Raw genomic sequence first — 16,970 nt, forward strand, 5'->3', positions numbered from 1 at the left:
TCTTCCTTCGAGGAAGTGGTCAAGCCTTTTTTCCCCTGGTGTCATCATGCAAACAACTTGGTTGTTTTTCGTTGCTATCTAAGAGCTGGAAGAGAAAGCAAAACCTATTGATTAAATTATACTTGCTTCTCTTCCTTGCTCCTTACAGTATTCTCTTGCAAGGTTCCTTTGCCGTCGACTGAGTTCATTTCCACCCTGACTACAAAGCACTAGTTTTTTCAAAAATCCAAGAATGCTCTTGTCTCTGAACATTATTTCTTGTCTGCTTTTTATTACATTTTCTTTTGAAATTCATTAGATTATGCTCAGCAACCAGCCGCTTGCCCAACCGGTTTCTCCCCTACCCCCATCTCTCTTCACACATCACTTTTTCTTCTTCCCATCCACGCAGTGGGCAAAACCCTGCAGTGCCGGTAACGCACGCTCCGTGCTGGTCACTCAGCAGTTTATCCTGACTTGGCTTTGCAAACAGCTCCCCACTCAGCCCTTGTCCTCCAGTGCCCCTCTCTGCCATCATCTTTCCCTTAGAGTGTGCTCGGTAAGGGGCTCCAGAAAACACGTCGAGGGTTTACGGTAGCCTGCCTACCAATAGGAGCCCACAATGCAGAGAAGTCAGGGTGAGCCTCCCGGCAGCCCCGTGCCTTCTTCCCCTAGCTGTAAACCTACTGTACCAGGAGCGAGCGAGCGAGCGAGGAGCGAGCCCGGCGCGGGAGGGGGCGCGCAGGGAGGGCCGACAGCAGCCGCGGCGTGCGCATGCGCGCTGGGGTTGTTTTTCACAAAGCTGCTCTTAAAGTGAGCTGGCAGCCTCCAACCGCCCGTCTTTGTAAGGAGACCACTGAGACTCGCAGGATCGCGGAGCAGCAGCCTCTCTGCTGCCCTGACTTAAAGAAATCTCAATGAACTATTTGTAAAGAATCACTGGTCCTGCCTGCAAGCTTTTTGCACGGCAAAGACATCGATCAGTGTTAAGTGAAGATCACATTTTATATGTGATCTTGACTTTTTTGTCTTACATTATATTTTTATAGATTTTGTTATAAACATGGTGCTGGGAAAGGTGAAGAGTTTGACAATAAGCTTTGACTGTCTTAATGACAGCAATGTCCCTGTGTATTCTAGTGGGGATACAGTCTCAGGAAGGGTGAATTTAGAAGTTACTGGGGAAATCAGAGTAAAATCTCTTAAAATTCATGCAAGAGGACATGCGAAAGTACGCTGGACCGAATCTCGAAACGCCGGCTCTAATACTGCCTACACACAGAATTACACTGAAGAAGTAGAATATTTCAACCATAAAGACATCTTAATTGGACACGAAAGAGGTAAGTTTTTATATTATTCAGCAATCATTAGACCTGTTTTCTTTGGGAAAGTGCCTTTTCAGTTTTTCTAAATTAATGTAATTCTACTAGCATAACACACAGCAGTTTGATACCGATTAGCAAAGTTGCAAGATTTGGATTCTGCTTGACATTCATCGTGTGTTAAGCTGTAATGCATGCAGGCATCTGCAAAGTGACTGCAAACTGCACTTAATTCAACTACCTCTATACCCGGCTTGGTCTGTGCCATACGCACTTGCAGTCCATTTGCACCTTACTTATAAATTCCGCTTAAATCCAATTCAGTAGTTTCACTAATATGTTTTCAAATGAATTGCTGAAAGCTGCAGTCCAATGTTAGATTTTTCCCTTGTACTCTGCAACCTTAGATCTTAAAAATTAGGCTTCAATGAAGAAATGGAATAACATTAAGTGGTTTAATAGGTATATTTCATTTTTAATATTGACACACAAAAGACTTTAAAGAATTGATCGTTGTTCTTTGATCAAGGGTTTCTGTGGCTTATTTTGACATATGGTATCAACACCCCACGTGTTTTCCCCTATTCTTTCCAGTTCCTTTAGAAATTTACATCAAGCATTCTCTATTGTACAAGACGGTATCTATCATTATGATATGTTTCAAATCAATTTTAGAAGCCATTTAGGGTCAGTAATGTTCTTTTCCGAGCATCATGTCTAACTTTGGAACGTGCATTCAATGAAACCCGTGCCAGTCAAAGAGAACTGAAAAGTATTCGGCACATTGGATTTGATTTTTGCCTAGAAAAGGGAGATAAAAGGTTGTCAAAGGGAGAGGGGGTCCTGAGATTTTCAATCTATTGTTTAAATGGTTACATTGTGGAAATATAGACGACTCTAAGCTTGTTTTTCTAAGTTTCCACCCTTTGTTAGAAGCGGTTCAATCCTGTTTCGGACCAGTTCTGGGGGGTGGTGAGGAGGGGCGCTCGTACTGCTCTCAGCAGATTGGTTACACGCGTCAGGTGGTGGCGATGACTTAATTCCTAGCCCAAGAAGAATATAATGTTAAAACTGCTTATGTAATTTTGTGCTTCTTTTTAATGCAGCATTTAGTTCAAATGTTGACGATTTTTCAGAGTAGAGCACATTTTTACTTTCTTTTTTAATGTTAGAAAATACACCTCCCTGAGCAAGTACTGATTGAACTAAGGCAATGTAGGAAAAAAGGATGCTTTGAGTTACACCATTAATGCGTTATTTTTTAAAATATTAAGATGAAATCAGTTCTTTAGTTGGATTTTCAGTTACACATAGGTAATTTGCATCCTGAAATAATTTATAGTTGATCTCTCCAAACACTAACACCGATAAGAAATGTAAATGCCTAATGACAGTCGTGGTATTTGTTGAAAAGCAGACACTTGAGTTTGTGTTTGAACATTTCTGGACATTGCAGCTTTTTATAAAATGGTTAAGAAACAAAGGTTTTTAAGGCGTTGAGGCTTGCAGTGCGGTTAAAGTAGAATAGCCACTTAGGGGCACAAACACAATTTCATTAGTTGCTGTGTGATTTCATGGTGTAGAAAACTACGTGTCTCGCACCCCACGAGATGCCCCTCAACCCCTGCAAAGCCTGGACGAGCTCTTAGCCTGGAATAGTTTCAATGACTTAAAACTGGGACCTCTCAAACTAGCCTGGTTGCCGAGACCCCGCCCCGGGCGCGCGGCGATAGGCGGAGCCGGGCTTGTTAGCCTGTTGCTAAGGCGATGCCAGGCTCTGATTGGATTGGGCGCGGGCGGGTGGGGAGAGTGGGCTCGCGCCGGCTGGGGCGAGGCTTGGAACCGGCGTGCGCCGGTAAAGGTCCCTCCAGAGCGGCCGCCCCCGCCCGGCTCGCGTCACTCCTGGGGCTTCTGCAGGCGCCTGGGGCTCGTGTCACATGCCCTTCTGTCGACCCTCACTTTGGCCTCTAGGATCCCCGAAAAAAACGATTTCAGAGATCAATAGAGCAGAGGGGAGACGCTCCGGCTGGCCGCACAGGTGCCGAATGGCCCTGGGCGCGACTTCAGCTGCCAATCCTATTCAGAGGGAACTTGGGTGGGCAAGGTCAGCAGGACCCCGTTTTCCTGTTTTTCGGGTGCAAAGTGTCAGGTAGCCTCTGTGAACGCTTGTTTTTTTCTTAGCTGAAACAAAGCGTGTGGCTCGACCTGTGCAGCCGGCAGACGGGCTACCTTGGTTTGACCTGAGCGGAGAGAGCCAAGGCTGCCAAGAGGGAAAGGAGAAGTGATACTAACATCCCGAGCCGGGTGGGGGGCCTCGGCGACAGTCCCCTGCCCCCTGCTCATTGTTTCCTGCGGCTTCTGCCTTCACTCTCCCCGCCCCAGTTTCACTCGCCGCAACTGTAAAGGTGTCAGGGTGGCCCGAGCCAGATAGAACCGGTCACCGGCTGGGGCGTGTAAAGCGGAAGCGCCGCGCCGGCCCCGCCCCCCGTCCAGCAGGCTAGGCTGCGCGGGCACGAGCGCGAGCGCCGCGCGACGTATGCCGTATGTATAGCGGAGCGCGCCGCGGCGGCGGCGGCGCGCGGGCGGGCCGGCTGGGATCTGCTCGCGCCGGTTTAGGCCGGTCCTCTCCTGCTCCGGTCTAGTTCTTGATTGACAGCCCGGCACTTGTTTACCGCGGCGCGGCGGCCGCCGCTCGCTTCAATGAGACTGCTGAGCTGGCACAAAAAGGGAGCGGGGAGCGAAGCCTGGGAGAGGGAGGAAAGTTCGGGCGCCTTCGAGGGGAGCGGGCTTGAGTGGCCCCCAACTGTCAGCCGGTTTTCGGGGCTGCGGTCCGCTCCGAGGACTTGCACACGGGGCGAGGAAAATAGGACTGAGATCGTAGAGAATCACCATGGTTTTTGAATAAAAGTATCCACAGAGGCCCTATTTTTTCTTTTCTCATTTGGTTTAAGGGAAACATCACATTTTTTGCGTCTGTTCCCTACCTGGGTGAGGGAAAAGTTAAATGGTGCTACCAATTACTCCAACTCTCGTGGTTAATGATAAAGATTTCTACACCGAGAAAATTACATAAATAAGACATCTATGTTATATTTCCTAGCCAGAACGCTAAAAACTTTTTTTTTTTTTTTTGAGAATCCAGAATTCTCTCCCCCAGTTTTGTTAATACATTTATTTTGGAGCCATCAAGAAAATAACCATTTGACCAAAAGAAATTGATAGAAAATGAAAGGTCATCCCTTTTTTCTAGAAATTGGAAACAACCTCATTAGACTTCGTTTCTCCATGGTGTGGGACAGTGTTGTTTCCCGACGAGCAGGCGCCTTTTAAATCTAAGGTGCATTTTTTATATAAGCAAGTTTTCAGCTGTTGCTAGGACGGACTTGAGTGTTGTCATCATTTTAGGTTCAAAAGAGAATTTTTATTTTTAGCCATGAAACTGACATTAAAATCACTGTTCCTTTTTTTTTTTAACTGCAACATCCATTTGACAAAGTTTTTCTAATGGTTTTAGAATTGTAACATTGACGTCTTTTGTATCAAAACTGACATTTTGAAAGGTTTACATGAGCAGTTTTCGTTTCATATATAGTCTTAACGAAGGTAAATGTAAGTGAACCGTTGGAGACAAAGATACCATCCTCGAGGGATTTGAGATCTGAATCTTTGGTTGAGTATATACCATGTTAGGTTCAGGTGCTTTACAGTGTGGGCCGTTTTTCATTAAAAAACCGCCTGTGGGGTGTAAGGATTAATTATCCCCATTTTACAGAGGAGGCCGCTGAAGACTTATATCCAGAGGAAGTGGTGGAGTTGGAATTCAACTCAGATCTCTCAGACTCCAAAGCTGTGGCCTTAATTATTATTTGAGTATCTTTAAAGTGCTGCCACTATGAGGAGTGTGTAAAGTTTGAAAACGAGTTTTTTTTTTTCCTCTTTGTTTTAGATGATGATAATTCGGAAGAAGGCTTCAACACTATTCATTCAGGAAGGCATGAATATGCATTCAGCTTCGAGCTTCCACAGACGTAAGTATTACAAGTAATAGGCATTTTTCATGAACATCCATTCTCTTAGAACTAAATATTCTAAATTTAAAGATTTTTAGTTTAAAAAAAAAACCCTTTTCATTACTGAAACTTGCTAGAGGAAAACAATCTACTGAAAAAAAGAAGCTATTTTTTAATCTAGTGTGGCAAAATTAAGGAAAGCAAAGCTCAATTCTTAGTGTTCAAGATTGTTGGAGTTTTTTAACCTTGAATAGTTTCATTTAAAATAAGTGAATTGGAAGGTGCTAGCCAAATAGTAAACATTTGATAAATACTTAGTTTATCATCAGTCTTAGCTAAGAAGGTAAAAATAATTAGGAATATTCTAACTTTTAGGAGTGATCTTCTTTTACTGTGAGTTCAATGACTTCTGTACAAAGAGCTGTTGAGATGGTCACACAAGAGTTGTTGTGACCTGGACTTGAGGAAACGTCCATCAGAGAAGCCTTAGTAGAAGGCTCGGAATCTAGAATGAAAGGGATATATTCTTAATGTGCTAACAGATTGTTAGAAGAGCATATACAAAGTTTTTTTTTTAATAATGCCTTTAATGGATATTGAAACATGCAAAGTGGCATTTGTGCCTGTTGTTCTGGAGGATAAATTTACATAAGAATTTATCAAGTGCAAACTGTATATTATGCTATATTTTTGTTCATTTTATTACTTGAGTTGTTATATGTGGATAGAGTTCATAAATGGTATTTTTCAGAGTATTCCATTTACCATTTTACTTGAGAACATCATTTTGAATATAATGTCCTAAGCTAATCTTTCTGGGAGAAATATTTTAAATCTGTGAATACAATAAGGCTTATACTGGGCCTGAATATTTTCAAAGGATGGAGGTAATTTAATATATTTTTTAAAAATTCAGTCTGTAAACCAGGATCGTTTAAAATAAACTCTAGAAGGCTAACATAAATACTGCATTTTATTTCTCCGTGTTATACAAGTTAATGCAGGAGTCTAAAATGCAAAAAAAAGTTATAAAAATAGTACTAATCATATGAATCTAAGCTAGCAGTCTACCTTGTAAATAACTGTGAACATTGGGCATTTTCATAATGAAATTATGAAAAAGACTAAATTCACTAAAATAAAACCTTCCACAAGTAATAAAATCTGGGAGAGTTGAAAAAGTTCTGATTCTCTTCATAAACGTCAGTAGAAATGTTTCTTTTTAAGCTATAAAGTTAGAAAACATGGTCCAAAAAAGTTAGAACATGAGTAAACTGGGAAGTGTAAAAGCTGTTTTTTACAGTTTCAGTGGACTTTATGAAATGTGAAATTTTTGAAACCATAATGACTGTTCTCGGCCTTTTCTAGACCTTCTTAATTAGTTGCTATAAAAAGAGAATAATTCCCAGCTAATGAAAAGTGGAACACTGGGGGGAATTTGGTCTGAATGTTTAACCAGTGTCTAGAATTTCTCAATAGAAATAGCTAAACTATTCTGAACTTTATTTTTAAATTACATTCTTGACTTTTTCAAGAATTGTTCGTTTCCAAACTTTCATAATTTTGCCACCAGCATTAAAAGTAGCCTCTTATGAGTTTAAAGAGAGTGTATTCTTCTGGCCTTTTTTAAGCAAAATTTCTATGATATTTAACTATCGTCTATCGTTATTTGGAAACAGAAGATTTCTTCCCCAATGACTTATCCCTTTGGAAATTTAAAAAATTATGTTTAATACCTCATTGATATATAAACAGTACCATATAGTAACACCTTTATAATGACCTACTGTGTAACTATTGGAAAGAGGTATAAGATTAATATATTGACCTTTATATTCTGCACAGACCACTTGCTACCTCATTCGAAGGCCGACATGGCAGTGTGCGCTATTGGGTGAAAGCCGAATTGCACAGGCCTTGGCTTCTACCAGTAAAATTAAAGAAGGAATTTACAGTCTTTGAGCATATAGATATCAACACTCCTTCATTACTGGTAAGAATTGACTGAATTTTTCATTCTTTGTTTTGGGCATATAAATACTGAAGAATAATCGCCTAAACTATGCAATCTTTATAATTTTAAAATAGTTTTATTTTTAAATTCCAAAAATACTAATTTTTAAAAAAAATACAGTCAAGAGCACACAAATTATTGAAGAATATGCTCATGTTTCCTGATATTATAATAACTTACAGTAAATTTTAAAAGTGAGACCATTGTATGGTTTGAAATATCTCAGAAGGTAACAGCAGTAACAAAAAATAGATCTGTTCCCTCAATAATTTTGGTGGAACAGGAGCAGCAGTATCAATTATTATAAGATAATATCACTTAATGTGAAAATAACATAATTAAAATTTGTACTGCATTGCATTGTTCCAATATAGGGATAGTTGTCAAACGATGGGGAGATTTCACTTTCATGAAAAAGCTTAATTCTATTTTAAAAGAAATCTTTCTTAACTGCATTTTTTCACAAGATGCAAATTTGGCTCCAAAAATTTTATTTGGTTTAAACAAATGATAACATCTTTAAGCAAATAAGAATTAATCTTGAAAAAGAGTTTTCCCTTTTTTACATATTGATTTTTACCTTCTCAAAGATGTTAACATTTGGGATTATAACCAAGTTGCTTTCCAAGCTGCCTTTTTTTTTTTAAGGCAGTTTAAATGGAATGTGGAAAGGGTTTTTTTTGTTTGGTTCATTTTTAATTACTGTACATGTAGATAGCATGGGCTAAAACTATGTTTGTAGAATGTGGTGTTAAGGCCCTGTACCCTTTTTTCTTTAATGAATGGAAACTTATATAAAGACAAAAATAATAGTATAATTCAGAAGCCATTGGTTAGATACAGAAAGAAATGCAACGTCGCTTTTAATTTTAAATTCTCAAAGAATTTAGGATTGTGTTTTTAAAACATTCTATTACTGTCCCAGTTCGTACATTGATCTTTTCTCTCTATTTTTATTTCTTACAGTCACCCCAAGCAGGCACAAAAGAAAAGACTCTCTGTTGCTGGTTCTGTACCTCAGGCCCAATATCCTTAAGTGCCAAAATCGAAAGGAAGGGCTATACACCAGGTACGTGTGAGGCGGATTCCCATAAAAAATTATCCTTCTTCACTTAGCTTTTGTGTATAAATTTGCAATATTTCTACTTAATGCAAACACAATACAGAACCCTTTGGTAAAGTAACATAAATTGTGCTTGTCCAGTCTCCTTTTTTAAGTAGCTGCTGTAAATGAGTAGTTCTTTTTTTCTAAGTCTGAGTTACTTGCCATTCTTAGGAAAGCTTTCCGTCCACGTAGTCCATTGAACTTTCAAGTTTTAGCCTAAGAATCTACATTTGTTTCGGGTTTTTCTCGGTTTTTGTTTGTTTGTTTAACAGTAGATATATTTTTTCCCTTCTAGGTGAATCAATTCAGATATTTGCTGAGATTGAGAACTGCTCTTCCCGAATGGTGGTGCCAAAGGCAGCCATTTACCAAACACAGGCCTTCTATGCCAAAGGGAAAATGAAGGAAGTAAAACAGCTGGTGGCGAACCTGCGCGGGGAATCGTTATCGTCTGGAAAGACAGAGACGTGGAACGGCAAGTTGCTGAAAATCCCACCAGTTTCTCCCTCTATCCTCGACTGTAGTATAATCCGTGTGGAATATTCACTAATGGTATGTGTAGATTTAAGGGGGTTTTTTGTTGTTTTTGTTTTGTTTAAGTCTTCAAGTCACAAGGATATGATTTTTGTCTTACATAGAGGATTTAAATTTTATATTCCATGTATGATATATATAAATTTTTATATAATTTGAATTATGATTACCAATTTCACCTTACATATAAATGTGTACTATATAGTATTGTACATAATGGAGAAACTTTTCCTGTATATCGTGTATATAAGTAAAAAGTGAAATAAATGAGAGCCTCAAATGACATTAAAATTGGGTTATTAGTTTTAAAAAAGGAACTAGTACTTGGGATTCTAAACTTAACATCTCCTTTCAATGTTTTAGGTATATGTGGATATTCCTGGAGCTATGGATTTATTTCTTAATTTGCCACTTGTCATCGGTACCATTCCTTTACATCCATTTGGTAGCAGAACCTCAAGTGTAAGCAGTCAGTGTAGCATGAATATGAACTGGCTTGGTTTATCCCTACCTGAAAGACCTGAAGGTAATTTGATAATACATATCTAAGTTTAATCTCTTATTATTTTCAAGAACGTAAATTTGCTTGTATTTTATGATTAGATAAAGTTTTGTCTATAATTGGAGAGAGAGAATAGATGTGCCCCTAATGTTGTATTTAAAATGTATATCCCCCTAGTTTTGATCATAAAACAAATAATTGTTATTTTACCTTGACATTCTTTTTTAATATCTACTATTCTGTGTATTTTGACATGCATAAGAACATGCTGTTCGAATTGCGTGTATCTTTTTCCTTCAGCACCACCCAGCTATGCAGAAGTGGTAACAGAGGAACAAAGGCGGAACAATCTTGCACCCGTGAGTGCTTGTGATGACTTTGAGAGAGCACTTCAAGGACCACTGTTTGCATATATCCAGGAGTTTCGCTTTTTGCCTCCACCTCTTTATTCAGAGGTGCGTGCCATTTCCTCAGTTGTGAATTGAGCTGGCTTTCTTGGGAAACAGCATTGCACACTTCTTAAAAATACAGTTAGATTTTGGTCATCATGATGATAATAGAAAAACAAATAATTTAGAACGACAGATGAAAAGTTAGATTAGGGATGTCAATATCTACTAAATTTGACCCAGAAGTAGGACTGTTCACTTACATTATTGGGAAAATAAATGTAACAATCTAACCTTATGCTTGCAAAATGCTATTTCAAGGAATAATTCATATTTTAAAGTATCAGTAGAACTGGCATTTTGCAAGCATTCATTAAATAGCTAGAATTTATCTTATTCATCATCTTTTTCTAATTTAATTCTCACATATTTTAACATTCTCAGCCATAGGGGAAAATAACATACTTGTAATAACATCTTAAACAATGCGCTGACACTGTTGGATTATTTTTCTTCATCTCATATTGATGACAACTAAGCACTTCTGTGAATAAAACATGACCCTTACTTGAGAGAAGCTTACAGGCTGGTGGGAAAAACAAACTAGAAGCAAAATATTACATAACAATGTAATAGGAATGCACAGTTCATTTGAGGAGCAGCTTCTTGGGCCTTGGGAATCTGGGGGGCATCCCTGAGAAAGATGACTGTTAAGCTGAATCTTGAAAGATTAGTAGTCCTCAAAAGGTAGGGATGGTCCAGGCAGGAAGAACAGCAGGTACAAAGGCAAGGAGGTGGGGGGATATCCAGCAATTTCAGGATACTTCAGAATACATATATATTTGAACTATCTTACACGGAAATATTAATCCCAAATAAAACATAAAAGGGATTATTTCACTCTTCAACAAATTGCTTTCCCCCCTGTACCAAACACTGTGACTAGAAGAGTCAGTTTTCCTTTGAATGTGATTAATACTAGATCCGCTTTATTCATTGATTATAGGATGTTCAGAATCTGTTCCTGCAAATTCTTGATTAGACATAATTTTTCTACTCCACTGTTCCAGTTTATAAAATTGTCCATTAGATGCTAAAAATGTTTTCCTAGTTACAGATTTTATTACTACATTTTTATTCTGACATTTCTGTCTTGCTTATTAAGTCAGTCATTTCTGATTTGATCTGAAGCTTTCTGGCTGTCCAATGTGCATTTTAAAAGATGGCAAATGAAGTATCCAGTTTTAAGCAATTTGTCATAAAATTCTTCCTCCTTTTAAAATGAGCTAAAGATAATAGAATTAAAAACTTTTAAAACCCTGAAGTGGTTCAGGGTGTGATTTAGTTAAGTAACATCTAGGCACATGGAGGGGAAAAGCTATCTTAAATTTTTACTTTTTTCTTTCTTTAAAGGACAGTCATTAAAGGAAAAGTTATTCGGCGTTTTTTCTTCAAAAATGTGTTTACTTAGAGGTTCTGAGATACTTCTGATTGTCGCACATTTAAATTGAAGTAAATGGGTCTTGTCCAAAAGATCTTTCAGCAAAAGAAATGTCTTAAACCCAACAATTTGCCTTCCTGTGCCCATTCTCTTTGTACCTGAGAAGCAACTGAGAGATAGTCACTTTTACTAAGTGGATGTGCATATGAAAGGCACTTGAGAGACAGGGAAGGTGGGAAGCCTCTAGAGCATTTTGGGTTCAGCGTGGCTATTTCTTGATACGCATTATTCCTAGGCTCCCTCGGGGGTTTTACATCCTGAGTTACTACCTCACATAAGCAAGAAGAACACTGTTTACTCAACTACGTTCTTCCCAAAGTCTAGAGAAGAGCTGAGTTGACTTTTCTGTAAAACAATGAAAGGGATACTTTACAAAAGGAGACCATTGCTATGAAAATGTTCTCCATCATGTATTTGAGTCTTAAGTACTACTAAGTGCTGAGTGGAACTTCATTCTCTGATAAAATTTTACCATTAGCTTTTGTGAAAGAGAACTGTTTGGGCAAATCTCTATAAATTTTATTGTTAATCTACTAATTGAATATCAGGCACTTTAGAGATAATAATATTACCCTGTCCCCCTCATACAAGCTGTGTATGTTCTTTCTGATTACATTTCTCAACTAGTACTCAAAATCTTAGTCGTTTGCTGCATTCTTACTAGACCTTATTAAATAACTTTGTGATTTTTTTTTTCTCTTTTCTTTCTAGATTGATCCAAATCCTGATCAGTCAGCAGATGATAGACCATCCTGCCCCTCTCGTTGAAGGAACGCTTGGTTAAATCAAGTTGATGTGGGTTCCGAACTGTATCTCTTCCCGGCTGAGGACAGAGAAGTATCTTGGAGACACGTTTTCAGAGGAAGTGGAATTGCTTTTGCCCAGAGAAATGGCAAATACATGAACCAACCAGTGATCATGCTTTAGAAGCCTTCTGCAACATTTCTGGGACTGCTCCAACATGCTTGAAGATCTAAGCTTTTCTCCTTTCAAACTGGCACATACTAAGAGCAGTCTTCTTAGCCTATGGTCATACGTGTCAAGACATCACGTTGTAAAGAGGGATGATTTCCTCTGATTTGAAAATTTGCACATGCTCAATGCTTACATTGTGCAGTTCAATGTCACTACAGCTTTTTTTTTTTTTTCCATTTATGCCAGACTCTTGATACTCTTTTAAAACTTGTTTGTGGTCAGCACAACAAGGAACAAAAGAAAGCTTTGAAAAAACTGTAACATGAGAAAAACGCACTGACTTTTTTTTTTTTATTTAATATAGCCTGGACTTTACCTGCGTATGCACATGCTCAGAATTGTCCTTCTAGGCTGACCACGTATCACCTCTTCAGCTTGGATCCTATTTGGATTTATTTACAAACATCAAATGCCTTCAAGCCAATCCTTCTTGCTGTATGTTTTGCAGCCTACTGTAGTAGATACGCAACAGATACATGGGAAAAGAGATAAGAGGAGGAAGCTAATAAGAGACTTTGTCAAGATTGTACACCTTCTTGGTTTCTTTTAAGAATTTGTTGCCTTTCTACTATTACAGCAAAGCAGCATTTTGTTACTGACTGCCTAAAATCACTTAATCTCAGGTGAACGCATCACTTGCCAAACTGTTGGAATGCTATTTGTGTTTTGTTGCACTGTTGAGTTATTTTTTCGTTTGTTTGACTTCTTAGAGAGGGAAATTTGGAAAAGGGACATACACAAAAGTGATAACCCACCCGCATTCCCTTTTTATCATTACATATAAGAAGAAACTAGCAGAGCTAAGAATGGAGTAAAGAAAGGCAGTATGGCAGGCACCAGCAAAGAGTTAAGGGCTGTTGCTCTTAAAAATTAGTTATTTTTATTATTATTTTAAAAGCATGGAAGTTTTCCAGTCACTGGAGAGGAGACGAAAGTGCATTTATTTTTATACAGAGTTACTTAATTACCTCCAAGACACATATGTTGGAAATCGTTTTAGCTGGTGAAGAGTATTTTAATGAGCAGGAATATATTTATGTTCAGGTTATGGTTAGAGAATTCAATTTATATTTCCTGTCTTGCTCAAGCTTGACAGAGCTTGAAAACCCAAGTTTATTCTAAAAGTGTGTAACTTCAAAATACTAGAATGTGTGCCGGAGTAATAACTGTTTTATATTTTTGTGGTTTTTTTAAATGAAAGTATTTTTTTTCCATTACCTAAAGAACATTTTGCTAAACGTGAGAAATCACTCCCTTTGAGTATATATAGATAAGATAGGAAGAATGATCACATCAGTAAATTATATTTTATATTAAAGATAATTTACAGTTGGCTCATAACAAATATACCAGCATTCATGATGACACTTAAAACTGTATTTTCCAAGGTACCAAGTGTACTGATTGTCTTGTTTTAAAAGGATTTCAGCTCTGATGTGTTTTTAATGAAAATCAGCATCTCTGATGTTGCAACATATGTGTGAAATGGGTGTTACATCTGTGCTGCCATTTAACCCCACAGTTAATGAAGTGGCTGAAAATAATAGTAACTCTCTGGCTTGGTGCTTGACCTGGTTAAATACTGTCTTAAAGCTTCATACAAAACAAATAGGCTTTTCCATAAGTGGCCTTTAAGAAAACATGGAAGACAATTCATGTTTGAAAAATGCTGACAGGGTGAAGAAAGCCCAGTGTAAAAATGAATCGCGTTTTAAGTGATTCGGTTAAAGGGTTTGGGCTCCCGTAGCAAACTAATACTAGATAATAAGGAAATGGGGGTGAAATATTTTTTTATTGTTGTTAAATCATTTTGTGAATGTCCCCCTCAAAAGAAGCTAATGGAATATTTGGCGTAAAGGGCATTTGGTGGTTTTATTTTTGTTTGGGGGGGGTTGTCAGAAAATCCCTTTTCTTTTCTCTCTTATGTCTGACTAGGGAACAATTGTTGATATGCATAGCATTGGAATACTTATCACCATATACTCTTATAAATAACACATGAGGCAAGAATGACCAATATTCTGATAATTGGCATTGGGTCAAAATAAAATGTGATAAAATTTTAAATCTATAAAACTTTATCAAATAAAGTTTTGTTTTTCCCATTAAAGTATTTCATTACTTTCTTATTTAGAGGCATTACTTTTCTCTCTTCTAAATATTGGTCAATTCCTGACGTAAGGTGTGAGGTTCACAGTTGTATTCCAGTATTCGAGATAGATTCCTGATTTTTCAATTAAGGAAAGTAAAATCCAAAATGTTAGCAAAACAAAGTGCAATATTAAATGTTTGCTTTATAGATTATATTCTATGGCTGTTTGTAATTTCTCTTTTTTTTTTTTTCCTTTTTTATTTGGTGCTGAATATGTCCTTGTAGGCTCTGTTTTGAGAAAACAATATGTGGGAAATGATTTAATTTTTCCTATTGCTCTTCCTTGTGGAAAATAAAGTGTTTTGTTTTTTCTTTTTTGTAAAATTGTTTGGAGATTTATTTGAATCTTGGTCATATTAGTAGCTCATCATACATGCAAACGCTATGAAGACTACAATTAAACTCTATTTTAAGTCGTTCTGGATAAGCATTGTTTCTAGATCTCTGTACTAAAGAAAATTACTGAAGGCTTAAAGGAATTTTTAATACTAGTTATCATTGTTTTAAAAATTAAGTTATGGACGCTTTTTTATAAAACATAAGTTAGATATATAAACTTCAGTCATATGTGAATCAAGCTTAACCAGGTAAAGTAGCTTTACTTTCAGGTACCAGTTTCCCTCTCACTGGGATGTGTCCAAGTTTCTAGTATTTCAAGTGCACCTAAATTTAAAACTTACCTTGTATTAATTATTCTAATCTTACAAGAACACAATTTTTCTAAATTTTAAAACGACGTAGTCTTCTCAAAGAATGTCTGAATTTTATAGTGATTTGTAATGTTAGAAGTACTTTTGGAATCACATTTAGAACTTAACCTTCTTTCCACGTTTATACGTTCATGGATAAGCTATCAATTTATATATATGATTCTCCCATATTCTCAAATGTACCTACACGTAAGAAAGTGTTACAAAGAGACATTCACAGATTTATAATCAATTTTACAGAAGTAGACTAGCATCCTGGTTAACTGAGAGCCAGCAATCACAACGTCTTGATACAATAAGGAATAAAAATGACTGAAGGAAGAGGACTTGTAGCTTGAGAAGGAGAGACCTAGGTTCTGGGTTCTGTGAGTTTAGATGTAGCCTTGAACAAGATGGGTGAATTTTGATTTCTTCATCTACAAAGTAGAAAAGTAGTTATCCAAGGTACTTGTCATCACTGAAGGCATGAGGTTATTACACACCTTTAGGTAAACAAACGGTGCTGTAAGTCAATCATAGCACTGGAAATTAACCACGTTGCTTCTAAATTTGCATTAGAATGCTTGTAGATTGAGTTCAGTACATGTCTCAAGTTACATAACTGACAGTTATCTGGCTCTGCTTTTGTGTTAAATCATCTATACTCATCATTAATTATGATTTGTTGAATATTTGAGCTCAATGTATTTATCACGACCTTCGATTGTATCAGAGGGAAACTCAGACTAGCTTAAGTAAAAAACTGTATTAACTAGTAATTCGAGGGATGGTTTATACTAAGCTCATCTGGATCTAGAAATCCAAATAATGCCCTGGGGACACATTTGTCTCTCATCTCTGTTCACTTAACGCTTTTTCACGTTCACCTTGTTCTTTCCTATCCACCTTATTCTTTCACGTTGTGGGCCAGGAAAGATGAACCCAGCTTTCAGAACTCAGGGAAGAAATGTCATCTGGAGTCCCCAGATCACTTGTTAGGGGAGATTCTGATTGGCCAATACTTGGGTTGTGTTTCATGCCACACAGAATGGGCTTCCCAATAGAAAGAGTTCTGTTTCCAGAAGACAGGAGAAAAGAGGTCACTATATTCTCGTTTCAAGTGCTGTCCAGGGTCAGCAGCCATAGCATCACTTGGGAGCTCGTTAGCAAAGCAGAATATCAAGATCTAGCCCAGAATATTGACACAAAATGCCCGTTTACATGATTCCCAGGTGACTGTAAGCACAACGAAGTTTGAGAAGCTCTGCAGCACGCCAAAGAACAGCAAGGGAGGGAGACGCTGGGCAGGCAGCTTTGTTTTCATGACTCCTCAGCTATAACTGTGCTGAGGATTGGGGGGCACTTAATAAATGAAAAATAATCTTGCCATTATTCATCCCAAAGCATATGCGTGGCTTGATAGTTTTGAGATAGAAGTTTCTAACTACTGAGATGGTCACAATGCTTTTGGAATTCCTATGTCAACAATCAGCATTTCTCAAAACTTCCATGACTGAATGATGGAATATTTTGCCTTTTCATTTCTTGACTTCAAAATCAATACAGAGGGGAGATACAGTTTTCAATTCATGAGAAAAAATTTATTGATATAAGAAAATTTATTTTGACTTTTGAGGAATGTAGTCTGCAATCTTTTTAAGGAAAAAATTTTTTAGGAAAATAACCAGGAGATGTAGTAAACACATGAATATGGAAAGGCCACTCCAAATCCGAGACAACTAATAGTTTAAAAATCCAAAAGCACATGCCCACTTGGAAAAAGAACCAGTATTAT

At 37.6% G+C, this 16,970-nt stretch overlaps 1 protein-coding gene across 3 annotated transcripts; it reads left to right on the forward strand.

Moving 5' to 3' along the window:
* The first annotated feature begins 813 nt into the window (after positions 1–813).
* ARRDC3 (arrestin domain containing 3) lies at positions 814–14,810 on the forward strand. Of its 3 annotated transcripts, none has more exons than XR_011505942.1 (8): positions 814–1,322; positions 5,251–5,332; positions 7,160–7,307; positions 8,295–8,397; positions 8,729–8,985; positions 9,331–9,493; positions 9,732–9,924; positions 12,071–14,810. XR_011505942.1 is itself a non-coding variant. In XM_014857083.3 (8 exons), the coding sequence occupies exons 1-8, from the start codon at positions 1,043–1,045 to the stop codon at positions 12,125–12,127; spliced, it is 1,245 nt and encodes a 414-aa protein (XP_014712569.3). In that variant the 5' UTR covers positions 892–1,042; the 3' UTR covers positions 12,128–14,810. The 3 variants fall into 3 exon arrangements, 2 of the variants coding, with proteins under 2 accessions (XP_070373887.1, XP_014712569.3); XM_014857083.3 differs by having other exon boundaries at positions 892–1,322; positions 9,770–9,924; XM_070517786.1 differs by lacking the exon at positions 7,160–7,307 and having other exon boundaries at positions 9,770–9,924.
* The last annotated feature ends 2,160 nt before the right edge of the window (positions 14,811–16,970 follow it).

The sequence above is a fragment of the Equus asinus genome, chromosome 9, assembly GCF_041296235.1.
Source record: "Equus asinus isolate D_3611 breed Donkey chromosome 9, EquAss-T2T_v2, whole genome shotgun sequence".
In the NCBI taxonomy this organism is placed as follows: domain Eukaryota; kingdom Metazoa; phylum Chordata; class Mammalia; order Perissodactyla; family Equidae; genus Equus; species Equus asinus.

Bases quoted from the DNA above. Each gene is read 5' to 3' on its own strand.
- ARRDC3 (XM_014857083.3), top strand. From the start codon at position 1,043: ATGGTGCTGGGAAAGGTGAAGAGTTTGACAATAAGCTTTGACTGTCTT. The intron at 8,986-9,330 runs GTATGTGTAGAT...TCAATGTTTTAG, and splicing joins GTGTGGAATATTCACTAATG to GTATATGTGGATATTCCTGG. The intron at 9,494-9,769 runs GTAATTTGATAA...TTTTTCCTTCAG, and splicing joins CCTACCTGAAAGACCTGAAG to CACCACCCAGCTATGCAGAA.